The sequence below is a fragment of the Rana temporaria genome, chromosome 2, assembly GCF_905171775.1.
Source record: "Rana temporaria chromosome 2, aRanTem1.1, whole genome shotgun sequence".
NCBI lineage: Eukaryota > Metazoa > Chordata > Amphibia > Anura > Ranidae > Rana > Rana temporaria.
The window spans coordinates 434,607,070-434,620,158 of NC_053490.1; the positions used below are offsets into that span (position 1 = coordinate 434,607,070).

The 13,089-nt window shown below is 45.7% G+C and overlaps 1 protein-coding gene across 1 annotated transcript in view; it reads left to right on the forward strand.

Moving 5' to 3' along the window:
• The first annotated feature begins 2,620 nt into the window (after positions 1-2,620).
• The window catches only part of TSR1 (TSR1 ribosome maturation factor), a 29,687-nt gene continuing 19,218 nt past the window's right edge, over positions 2,621-13,089 (forward strand). The window contains exons 1-5 of the mRNA XM_040338358.1: positions 2,621-2,796; positions 7,845-7,948; positions 10,129-10,345; positions 12,091-12,225; positions 12,599-13,029. Of these exons, the coding sequence (XP_040194292.1) occupies positions 2,682-2,796; positions 7,845-7,948; positions 10,129-10,345; positions 12,091-12,225; positions 12,599-13,029 (1,002 nt within the window). The 5' untranslated portion in view covers positions 2,621-2,681. The remainder of the gene's footprint in view (positions 2,797-7,844; positions 7,949-10,128; positions 10,346-12,090; positions 12,226-12,598; positions 13,030-13,089) is intronic.

The window sequence follows — 13,089 nt, forward strand, 5'->3', positions numbered from 1 at the left end:
GGGGAGAACAGAACGGAGGACAGCTGCGGCACGGAACGGAGGGGGAGAACAGAACGAAAGACAGCTGCGGCACGGCACGGAGGGGGAGAACAGAACGAAAGACAGCTGCGGCACGGCACGGAGGGGGAGAACAGAACGGAGGACAGCTGCGGCACGCCACGGAGGGGGAGAACAGAACGGAGGACAGCTGCGGAATGGCACGGAGGGGGAGAACAGAACGGAGGACAGCTGCGGCATGGCACGGAGGGGGAGAACAGAACGGAGGACAGCTGCGGCATGGCACGGAGGGGGAGAACAGAACGGAGGACAGCTGCGGCACGGAGGGGGTAAGCAGAATGGCAGCGGCACGGCACGGAGGGGGTAAGCAGAATGGCAGCGGCCACGGAGGGGCGGAGGGGGGGGACACAGGAGCATGGAGAAATAGAGCAGACGGGCAGCGGCACGGAGGGGGGACACGGAGCATGGAGGGAGTAAGCAGAATGGCAGCGGCACGGAGGGGGGGGGGAACAGGAGCATGGAGGAAGAGAGCAGAACAGATGGGGGAACTGGAGATGGATACAGGGAAAGTCAGGTATCGGGTAAAGTAACAGAGCATTTTCCCCACAAGTACTCGGGGAAATGCTTGGTATCGGTCCCGATACCGATACTAGTATCGGGACAACCTTACTCCTAACATTCCCCTACAAACTCCCATGCGGAAGGGGGGGGGGAATAACCTTGCGCTCTATTTGGCATGCATACAAGTATCAGACCCTATCGGTTATAGTCCCTTGTTATCTCATTATATGCAATCTGATGAGCAATCCTGTTTTCCACTTTCCTAAACAAAATTAACCACTTCAGCCCCGGAAGGATTTATCTCCTTAAAGCGGAGGTCCACCCTAAAAAAAAAAAAAAAAAAAAAAAAAAAAAAAAGGCTACAAAAAATTTGAAAAAAATAAATAAATTATACTTACCAGAAGTGGCTGTTACTAGGCAGATCTCCTAATCTGCCTCTTCCTTGTCCGCGGTGGTCTTCTTTCTTCTCCTTTTCCTGCCGCCTCCTTGGAAATGGGGAGCAGTGTCTTCTGGGACCTTGTGTGTGTCTCAGGAGACATCCGACCATTCACATAGCGCCGCACCGCTCGCGCATGCGCAGTAGGGAATCGTGCAGTGAAGCCGCAACGTTTCACTTCCTGATTCCCTCACCGCGGATGGTGGCGGTGCAGCCGAGACCCGAGCGATTGCTCGGCTTTGGCTGCCGATATCGCGGGCACCCTGGACAGGTAAGTGTCCTTATTAAAAGTCAGCAGCTACAGTATTTTTAGCTGCTGACTTTTATTTTTAATTTTTAAGCCGGACCTTCGCTTTAATGATCAGGCCATGTTTTACGATACGGCACTGCAACGCTTTAAGTGACAATTGTGCGGTCATGCGACGTTGTACACAAACAAATTCGCCCTTTCCCCCCCCCCCCCCACAAATAGAGCTTTCTTGTGTTGGTATTTGTTCATCTCTGTGGTTTTTATTTTTGGCACTATAAACAACATTTTTAAAAATATATATATATATATTTGTTTACTTTTTTCTATAATAAATATCCAAAAATGAATAAATAAACGTCTTCATCAGTTTAGGGCGATATGTATTATTCGACATATTTTTGGTAAAAAAAAAATTGTAATAAGCGTATGTTGATCGGTTTGTCCAAAAGTTATAGCCTCTACAAAATAGGGGATACATTTATGTCATTTTTATTAAAACATTTTTTATTTTTTTACTAGTAATGGCAGTGATCAGCAATTTTTAGTGGGACTGCAACATTGTGGCGGACAGATTGGACACTTTTATACAGTGATCAGAGCTTAAAATAGCCACTGATCACTATGTAAATGGCCCTGGCAGGGAAGGGGTTAACACTAGGGGGCGATCAAAGGGTTACGTTTTCCCTAGGGAGGTGTTTCTAACTGTGGGGGAAGGGGACTGACTGGAGGAGGAGAGAGATCGCTTTTCCTGATCACTAGGAACAAACAATCTCTACTCCCGTCAGAACGGGGATCTGTTTGTTTACATTGACAGATCCCCGTTCTGACCCTCCTCGCGGAGCGATCACGGGTGGCCGGCGGACATTGCGGCCTCCAGCCGTGTGCATCGGCTCCAGTGACACGTCTTCTATTACTCTTAAAGCGGCTGACGCACAGCTACGGCGATTTGCGCACCCGTGTCAACCTGCCGGTGGCTGGTCGGCAAGCGGTTAAAGTAGAACTAAAGGCAAATAACTTAAAATAAATACATTTGGGAGTGAGAGTTATAACTCCTGTCAGGTTTTTTGCCACCTGTGTCCCGTTGGGGAGATTGCCCTTCACTTCCTGTCCCATACCCAAAACAGGAAGTTAGAGAAAATCCCTGCAAAGTGACAGAATCCCTGTTAGTCACCAGAAAACGCTTGGTGATAATGGTAAACATGGCAAGTGGGATGAATCTTCATAAGTGGGGGCACGTACAGCAATAAAAACCTGACGAGAGATTATAAGCCTTCTCCACTCTATCCACAATGTACAATGCCCAGTGACAAGCCGTACATCCTGGGACACACATCTGCGCATGCGCACTGGATTCGATCCCGTAGCGTCTCTTCCGCCCGGAGTTGGGTGGGTTTACTCTCCGCACGGCTGAGTTAGTAGGCGTGGATTCGGGATAGCATGGCGATGGGTGATAAGCAAGCGGCTCACCGGCCCGGAGCCTTCAAACAGCAGAATAAGGCACACAAGACTGGTAGACACCGAGGACGGGGGGCGCAGGACCGCGAGAATAAAGGTGAGGGGAGGGGGAGAAGGTGGGCGGAGGCAGACAGCTGTGTGCCACGTGCTCGCCCCACGTGTCTCTGCTGTACGGCAAAGTGTACTCTGCACTGTGCGAGGAGAGGAGACCAGGGGCCCATAGTGGTCTGCAATCCAGTGTATTAGTACTGTGTGTTCCTGCTTTAAACTCTTCTCGCACTTCCTGTCTCGGTGACAACAGCACAGGAAGTGATGAGAGTAGTTTCACTGGGGACACAGACAAGAGCATGAGTGAGGTGAATTTCCTTCTGTTCCCTGAACACTTTCCACTGCCTCTTCTTCTGGTGACACATTTATTCCTGTCCCTTTCATTCTCAGAAACTGTGGTCACCAGGACAATTAGGGCAAAAATAAATATATCATCTTTACATACATTTTTGAAGTTATTCTAAAGTCCAAATGTCCTCCACCCCCCCCCCCTTTTTTTTTTTTACTTTAACCACTTCAGCCCTGGAATGATTAACCCCTTTAATGACTATTCCATTTTGTGCGATACAGCACTGTGTTACTTTAACCACTGACCGCCCGGTCAATAGCAGATTGACGTCCGGGAAGTGGTTCTGAAATCCTGACTGGACGTCTATTGACGTCCTGCAGGATTTCATGCCGGCGCGCGCCCGTGGGGGCGCTCAGCGCGGCGATCAGTGATGCGGGGTGTCAGTCTGACATCCTGCATCTCCGATCTCAGTAAAGAGTCTCCGGCGGAGGCTCTTTACCACGTGATCAGCCGTGTCCCATCACGGCTGATTACGATGTAAACAGGAAGAGCCGTTGATGGCTCTTCCTCACTCGCGTCTGACAGACGCGAGTACAGGAGAGCCGATCGGCGGCTCTCCTGACGGGGGGTTCGTGCTGATTGTGTATCAGCGCAGCCCCCCCTCGGATGCCCACACTGGACCACCAGGAAAGGGCAAAAAACAAAAAAAAAAGGCAGTAAAAAAAAAAAAAAAAGGGTAGTAAAAAAAGAAAAGATGCCAATCGGTGCACTAACTGGCAACATGGATCCATCAGTGCCACCACACAGTGTCCATCAGTGCCACCCCACAGTGTCCATCCATGCCCAGTTCCCACCTATCAGTGCCGCCTATGAGTGCCCATCAGTGCCGCATACCAGCGCCGCCTATCAGTGCCACCTCATCGGTACCCATCAGTACTATCTCATCGGTGTCCATCAGTGCCGCCTCATCGGTGCCCATCAGTGCCGGCATATTAGTGCCCGTAATTAAAAGAGAAGACTTACTTATTTACAAAAAAATTTACAGAAAAAAATAAAAACAATTTTTTTTTCAAAATGTTCAGTCTTTTTTTAGTTGTTGCGCAAAAAAAAAAAATCGCAGAGGTGATCAAATACCACCAAAAGAAAGCTCTATTTGTGGTGGGAAAAGGACGCCAATTTTGTTTGGGTACAGTGTAGCATGACCGTGTAATTGTCATTCAAAGTGCGACAGTGCTGAAAGCTGAAAATTGGCTTGGGCGGGAAGGTGCATAAGTGCCTGGTATGGAAGTGGTTAACCACTTAAGCCCCGGACCATTATGCAGCCAAATGACCGGGCCACTTTTTGCGATTTGGCACTGCGTCGCTTTAACTGACAATTGCGTGGCCATGCGACGTGGCTCCCAAACAAAATTTACGTCCCCCCCCCCCCCCACAAATAGAGCTTTCTTTTGGTGGTATTTGATCACCTCTGCGGTTTTTATTTTTTTGCGCTATAAACAAAAATAGAGCGACAATTTTGAAAAAAATTCTATATTTTTTGCTATAATAAATATCCCCCAAAAATATATAAAAAACATTTATTTTCCCCAGTTTAGGCCGATTCGTATTCTTCTACCTATTTTTGGTAAAAAAAAATTGCAATAAGCATTTATTGATCGGTTCGCGCAAAAGTAATAGCGTCCACAAAAAAGGGGATAGATTTATGTAATTTTTATAAAAAAATTTTTTTACTAGTAATGGCAGCAATTTTTATAGTGAGTGCGACATTATGGCGGACACTTCGAACACTTTTGACGCATTTTTGGGACCATTGTCATTTTTAAAGCTATCGGTGCTATAAAAATACACTGATTACTGTGAAAATAACACTGGCAGTGAAGGCGTTAACCACTAGGTGACGTTGTAGGGGTTAAGTATGCCCTTGTGAGTGATTCTTACTGTAGGGGGGATGGGCTACACGTGCCAAGACGGTCACCGCTTTCGATTGCACTTTTCTTGTGTTGTAATGATGCAATAAACTCCCCTTTTGGACGCCAATCTGTGCCGATCCTTGGTGTGCTGGCAAATGTCTAGCCTGTGACTTGAACCAGTATCCAGCTGGTTGTTGCTACAGCACCCTATTTCTGAGAACTTATACCAGGAACGTGTGAGATGGGAATATGAAATGTTACAAATAAAATTGAGGTCCCTTTTTTCCCCCCACAAATAGAGCTTTCTTTTGGTGTTATTTGATCAACGCTGCAATTTTTTTTTTTTTTTGCGCTATAAACAAAATAAACCGGCAATTTTGAGAAAACTTTTTTTAACTTTTTGATATAATATCCATAAAAAAATGTCTTCGTCAATTTAGGCCAATGTGTATTTTTCTACATATTTTTGGTTCAAAAAAATCCCAATAAGCGTATAATGATTGGTTTTGCGCAGAAGTTCTAGCATCTACAAACTATGGGATAGATATATGGACTTTACATTTTAAAAAAATATATTTTACTGGTAATGGCGGAGATTTGCGATTTTTTTTTTGTTTTGTTTTGTTTTTATATATATATATATCATCATTATTATTATTATTTTTTCGGGACCGCAACATTGTGGCAGACTCTTTTTGTGGACCAGAGTGACCCCAATACAGTGATCCGTGCTAAAAAAATGCACTGATTTACTGTATAAATGTAAATTATGTGTTCTCTCTGTGTGTTTTCTTACCGTGTGGGGGAAGTGCTGGCACTGACAGGAACATGTTGTCCCCTGTCAGAATGGATACTTGCCTTGTTTACATAGGCAGATCCCCGTTCTTCTTTTCTGTACCGTGATCAGGCGTGGCTGGCAGACATCAAATCCTTTAGGCCACACGCATCGGCGCCTCCTCCTTGCAGCAGGTGCATGCCTACACTATTGCATGAAATGACGTTGTTTCGTGCAATAGAGCCGACCTGCCGCAATATATATGCATTGGGCGCTCTTTAGGTGGTTAAAGAAGTCCAGCCTGAGCAGGGTAGTTGGTATAGAATGAAGGAAAATAAATTACCCATAGCTCATCTTGCCCCCCCCCATAACACTTACCTATGTCAATCCAGCGCTGTGCCTGTCTGCAGGTCTTCTCTCACAGGCTGAACTGATATTTTTTTTTACAACCTAATGTCTTACTTCTAAAGGTGGCACACCTGTGAACTGTGTGGCACTCCTGTGTGTCTATGGACCTCTGCTTCCCACTGCTAATCACTGAAGGCTTTCTAGGAGAGACCGAGGGGTGTCTGCAACATCCTGGGAACTGGTGCTGATAATACTGCTAGCAGGGACTGGGCCATTGAGAGCAGGACACAAAGTGTACACAATACATACCGCACCCATATGTACTCTAGACTGCACCTATACCTCATTATACTGAACCATTACTGCATTTTAACCACAGAGACTGTACCATACATATACTGCATGCAGGTTTACTGGGACTGTTGCTAAGTGCATCAACAATTTTAAAGGACCCCGACGATAGCCGGCAGAAGAATTTGTATGTTTGTACATTTAACCCGGGTGTGTCTGAGGGGCTGAGGTTCTTTTGGAGGTCGAGGCATCATCTCTCCACTTCTACTGCACAGTGCATGTTGGGATCTGTAGTGTAAGGAATCTACCAGGAGTCTCAATGCTGTGCATAGAAGTCTATGGGCTGCTGGCTGGAGGAGAATGGTGCAACATAACATCAGCATCTCAGTAGAGGAAGAGACGAATAAAAGGCGATGGGGTTGATTTACTAAAATTGGAAGTGCAAACTCCAGTGCAGCTGTGCATGGTAGTCAATTTTCTAATTTTAGCTTGTTCAATTAAGCTTTGACAATAAAACCTGGAAGCTGATTGGTTTCTATGCAGAGCTGCACCAGATTTTGCGCACTCCAGTTTTGGAAAATCAACCCCAATGTCTCCTCCTTCATATTGCTGTAGCCCAGCACCTGGCTACCCATGGGTGTGCACAATTTAAAGTATTAACCTGTTTGGTATCTATTTACTAAATGCATCCAAATAAAAACAAATTTACCCAAAAAGTTGCCTATATAATTTGCACAAAAAATACTTTTAGTGTATTTTTTCCTGAAAATATGCATTTGATGAATAGCTGCACAAATATCGTGCCACATAAAAAATAGCAACTACAGCTATTTTATTCTCCAGTGTCTCTGCTTTCAGAAAATATATACTTTTTGGAGGGGTAAAAAATACAGATTTCTCTTACATTCATTGAAGGATACAGCCCAACAATATTCTTGACAATAGAGTTATAGTGCCACCTTTAGAAGTAGGACATTAGGTCTAGATCTTCTATCAACCTGGGCACAGGTTAGATAATATAAATCCAGTAGTCACCCCAGCTTGGCTTATGAGTGTATGCAGTCATTTAACTTTGCACTGGGTTGGCTGCGACAACCCGGTGTGGACGATGGGCAACCTTCTGAGTATTCCTCACGGGGGGGGGGTGGGGAAGGCCATTTAGGTCTACTGGATGGTTGCCTCTTTCCTGAAATATATAAACTGTTTGCAGGTCTGATTTATGCTGGAGCTGCTGCCTGCACTTCAGAAGCACAGTGACACCTGGAGGTTTCAAACAGCACAGCAGCTGCATCTGGGAAGGAAGCCTTGTGCATGTTGGGCACTATCTTGGGGGCGCACCTGTTATGTCTATGATCTGTAACTGGTTGAAGAAGCTCTGCATTTTAAGCTTGTTTCTTTTTTTTTTTTTTTTGTGCGGTTTCATGGATATATAGTTTGTATTTATTAGTGTTCCAGTCTGTGACATGAACCATTTTTGTTTTCAGGACGTGTCTCTGCAAAAGTACTTAGTAAAAAGATTAAAAGAGATCTTAGCAAACTGGACAGGAGGCATAAATCCAACCAGATTCGTAGACAGAGGAAAGATTCTGTAAGTACTTTGTCATTTTACTCTACTCCTTTTTTCTTTTTTTTACCTGGATTAGTATTGAATTGAATAATTTTGATTACGAAGAAAAATGGAGTACTGTTCGGTGTACTGAAAAGGTAACTTAGCGCAAATAAAAAATGATAACAGTCAGTACTTTTATTTTTTTGCAAGGTCACTAGTATGGCTACAATCACTCTAAAGCTAAAGTTGGATAATGCCTTTGCTAATGGGTGTTGGACATTTACCGCCCTCATGAAGCCTTACTGGAAAACATCTAGGATGTTGCCAAGAGATGCCCATCTGTTACTGTTCATCTTCCCCCTCACAGGAGTGAGCTCTCGATCTCTGAGCTACTGCACCAGGGAAGGGAGAGAGCATATGAGGGGGTTTGAATCAGAGTAGGTGAGGATGAACAACAACAACTAGGTTTCTCTTCGCAATGTCTTAGGGGTTTTCCATTCTGGCTTCATGAGGTACATAAATAGCCTAAACCTATAGCAAGGACATCATTCAGAGTTGGTCAGAACTGCACAGCTTATAATTTACAGACACCCCTTATCTGCATAGTCCTTTTTAGTCTAGCGTCATAAGTAGGGATGTCCCGATACTGATACTAGTATCGGTACCGATACCAAGCATTTCCCAGAGTACTTGTACTCGGGGGAAATGCTCCGATGCCTCACCCGATACCTGGGCAGGCAGGGGAGTTGCAAGTCTTCTCCCCCCGTGCCCATCTTTCCCCCATGCCCGTCTTCTCTCCCCCCCCGCTATGTGCCCGTCTTCTCTCCCCCCGCTCTGTGCCCGTCTTCCCCCCCCCCCCGCTCTGTGCCTGTCTTCTCTCCCCCCCCCCGCTCTGTGCCTGTCTTCTCTCTCCCCCCCGCTCTGTGCCTGTCTTCTCTCTCCCCCCGCTCTGTGCCTGTCTTCTCTCCCCCCCCGCTCTGTGCCTGTCTTCTCTCCCCCCCCCGCTCTGTGCCTGTCTTCTCTCTCCCCCCCCCGCTCTGTGCCTGTCTTCTCTCTCCCCCCCCGCTCTGTGCCTGTCTTCTCTCCCCCCCCGCTCTGTGCCTGTCTTCTCTCCCCCCCCCCGCTCTGTGCCTGTCTTCTCTCCCCCCCCCCCCCCGCTCTGTGCCTGTCTTCTCTTCCCCCCCCCCCGCTCTGTGCCTGTCTTCTCTTCCCCCCCCCCCCCGCTCTGTGCCTGTCTTCTCTCCCCCCCCCCCCGCTCTGTGCCTGTCTTCTCTCCCCCCCCCCCCCCCGCTCTGTGCCTGTCTTCTCCCCCCCCCCCCCCGCTCTGTGCCTGTCTTCTCTCCCCCCCCCGCTCTGTGCCTGTCTTCTCTCCCCCCCCCCCCCCGCTCTGTGCCCGTCTTCTCTCCCCCCCCCCGCTCTGTGCCCGTCTTCTCTCCCCCCTGCTCTGTGCCCTTCTTCTCTCCCCCCGCTCCGTGACGCTCTTCCCCCTTCAATCTGTCAGGATGGAGAGCGGAGGTAGGAGCCGCTAAACCCGGCTCCTACCTTTTCAGAATGAACAGAGTCAGTGATCACTGACTCTGTCCATTCATATATCTGACCATTGTAACCTGTGTTTACGATGCTTCAGTTTATGAATGGAGAGGAGTTTCTCTCCATTCATTTCAGCTGAGGCTGCAGAGAAAGGGACTGGGGAATCTGTGTCCTTAGTCCCTTTCTCTGACTTAAAGGGGAGATGTCAGAGGTCTGTTAAGACCCCTGATATCTCTCCAAAGACCCCCAACAGGGCTGAGTAAAAAAAAAAAATTGCAATAAATATTTTTTTATAAAAATAAAATGTAAAAAAAAAAAAAAATACACTGACAATCCACCCCCCCCCATAAAAAAAATCACTGTGTAAAAAAAAAAAAAAAAAAAATACTGTCACATGACATTAAAAAAAAAAGTATCAGTAATCGGTATCGGTGAGTACTTGAAAAAAAGTATCGGTACTTGTACTCGGTCTCAAAAAAGTGGTATCGGGACAACCCTAGTCATAAGTAAAGTCATAGTACGTGATCCATATTTATATACTGGGAGCCATAGAAATGAATAGATCTGTAGTGTATTGCTTGCTGCACAGGGACAAGTTGTAGCTAAATTATGTTGCTTTTATTGCTGTATAGGCCAAGCCATTTATCTCTTATATGAGTAATGTTTTTTTTTTTTACTATCGTCTGCAGGTCCTCACAGAGAAGCGTCACCTAGGAAGTAAAGATGGACCACCACACCTTGTGGTACTGGTTGCATTACATTCTAGGGCAATCACAAAGAACCTCCTGGACCTGATACAGGTTAATGAAGGTGGTATTCTACAGGAGGTTGATGGAAAAAGTTGCAGTTTTGCTCTTATCTGTCCTAAGCAGAAGCAGAGATGGTGCTTTGTTGAAGCAAACAAAGGTGAGAACAAATGTTTTATTGTCTCTTGGTAAAGCATTTGTATAGTATATAACTTTTTTTGTGTTGAATAGGATAAGAGTGAGAGAGTTTAAAGCTGCGTGTATTTTTTTGCTGTATGCATCCCATTGGGAACATTTTCCTTCACTTCCTGTCTCAGAGCTGCAACAGGAAGTGTGAAGCAATCTATACAAATTGAGGGGAATGCCACTTTTAGACATCTGTCACCGCAAACTAACGTCGCCTGTCAAATTTACCCTCCTTTCATGTTCTGGATTTCCCATTGCTTGCTCTCTATACAATGGTAACCAGGAATAAAAGAGGATTATTATGTTCAGTTGGGACAGTGACAGCAAAAAAAAAAACTTAAGTTATTCTAAAGGTTGTAATCAGGCCCGGATTTCCCACAAGGCCACTGAGGCCAGGCCTTGGGGCGGCAGGGCGCCAAGGGGCGGCAGTGGCATGGATTCCTCCGACGCCCGTAACATACAGTTAAGGGCGGTAAGTTATGGGGGAATCCGCTCGCTCGTTAACAAGTGATTGCGGCGATGTCGCCGAAATCACTTGTAAAATGTGTGCTCCCGTCCATCCTCCCCACCCCCCCCCCACCCCACATACCTCTCTCTGCTGGCTCTGTCTTCGGAACTCCATCCTCCCCCTGGCCACCGAGCCTGTCTCCTGTTCCTGCTGCCGATGTACACAGTGAGAGGAGAGAGCTGTGCTCTTCCCATCTCAGCTGTGACAGGAGTTCTAGCACAGTGCTAGGACTACTGTTTCGGAGGTGACAGGGTCAATAAAGAGAACCTGTCACCTCCAATTGCTATCACACAGGGAATTGTTTTCTCCTGTATAATAGCAAAAAAGTTAAAAAAATTGATAAAAAAATAAAAAATAATAATTAAATTAGTAAAATAAAAAAATAATTAAGTAAAGAATAAGAAAAATAATAAGAAAATTATACAAAAATAAAAAAAAAAAGTAAGCGACAAGCTACAAATAAATTAAAAAAAAAAAAGTGATAAAAAAGTAAAAAATATTTGAACTAACCGTGCCGCCCCTGCCATCCGGTTGCCATTCTCCATTGATTTGGGGGGGGGGGGGGTAGTTTGGTTGGTGGGGAGGGTGTGCATTGCGGAACCTGGCCTTGGGGCGGCAGGGAGAGCAAATCCGGCCCTGGTTGTAATAATAAAAAAAAAAGTAATAACAAACATGTTATACTAACCTACTCTATGCAATGGTTTTAAACAGAGTAGCTCTGATCTTCTTGTTTTTGGGTTCCCCGCTGGCTGTCCTGGCTCCTCCCCCTGTTGTGTGCCCCCAATGGCTTCCATTGCTGGCTGTCCTGGCTCCTCCCCCCTGTTGTGTGCCCCCAATGGCAAGCCATTGGGGGCACATGGCAGGCATGGCTTTCCGCCGCCTCCTACTCTATCCTCATTGGTCCACTGGCTGTGATTGACAGCACCAGGAGCTAATGGCTCCCGCTGCTGTGTGAGCCAATGAGGAGAGACCGAATCGCTGCCTCATACACATTGCTGGATTGAGATCAGGCTCAGGTAAGTATGGGGGCTGGGGGGAGCTGCACCCAGAAGTGTTTTTTACCTCAATGCATAGAATGCCTACCTTTAGAACCACTTTAAATGCCTTTAGCTAACCAAAAAAAATTTTTTTTTAGATCTTCATATACTTTAAGAATACTGCAGAGTTTTTATATGGGTGTCTTTTTAAATATTTTTCTGCTCTGTACTCAGATGATCTGCATTCTTTGCTGGACCTGGCTAAAGTGGCCGATACCCTCCTTTTTGTTCTGGATCCTCAGGAAGGATGGGACAGTTATGGAGATTATTGCTTGTCCTGCTTGTTTGCCCAGGGCCTGCCTAGTTACGGTAAGCAACTGTAATAAAAACGTAGTCATTACGAGTTTAGTTTTGTTCTCAATTTTAACACTTTGTATTGTTAGTGGAGAAACCACAGTCATCTGCCATTATTGATTGACATTTTATGTTAAAGCAACCATTTACATGCAAGTCAAGTAACCCCCCCCCCCCCCCCCCCCCCCAATTTTAAGCAGAATTTACTTGAATTCCTTCACTCCCTCACTACTCTGTTAAGCCATACTCTGATTTTGGCACTGCTAGAATTATCTTTATTCCGTATTTGTTAGGCTCATAATAAAGAGGTATTGTATCTCTTTTATAATGAGGACAATTGAGTATGTGCACCATTTCTAATCAATTGTCTGTTTACTTTTTGCTTTAGTTGTTGCTGTGCAAGGTATGAATGATATTCCAATAAAAAAAAAGACAGATGTAAAGAAACAGCTGAGCAAAGTCATTGAAAAGAGATTCCCTGATGCCAAGCTCTTTAATTTGGACAATGCACAAGAGGCTGCCATACTCTTAAGACAGATGGGCACTCAAAAGCAGAGACATTTGGCATACCGTGACCGGCGATCATATATTTTGGCACACAAAGTTGATTTCCAGCCATCTGATGACACAGGCCTGGTGGGAACATTAAAAGTGTCTGGTTATGTGAGGGGACAGGAACTCCGTGTCAATGGACTGATTCACCTTGTTGGCTATGGTGATTTCCAGATGAGTCAGATTGATGCCCCTCCAGATCCTTACCGATTGAATAATCGTGTTCGCAAAGAAAAGGCAAAGAAAGGGCAAGATATGGAGATGGAGGTATGTTTTTGGTGTGACATATCTGTGGTTATCTTTTGAACTCTTCAAACTCTTAACAGA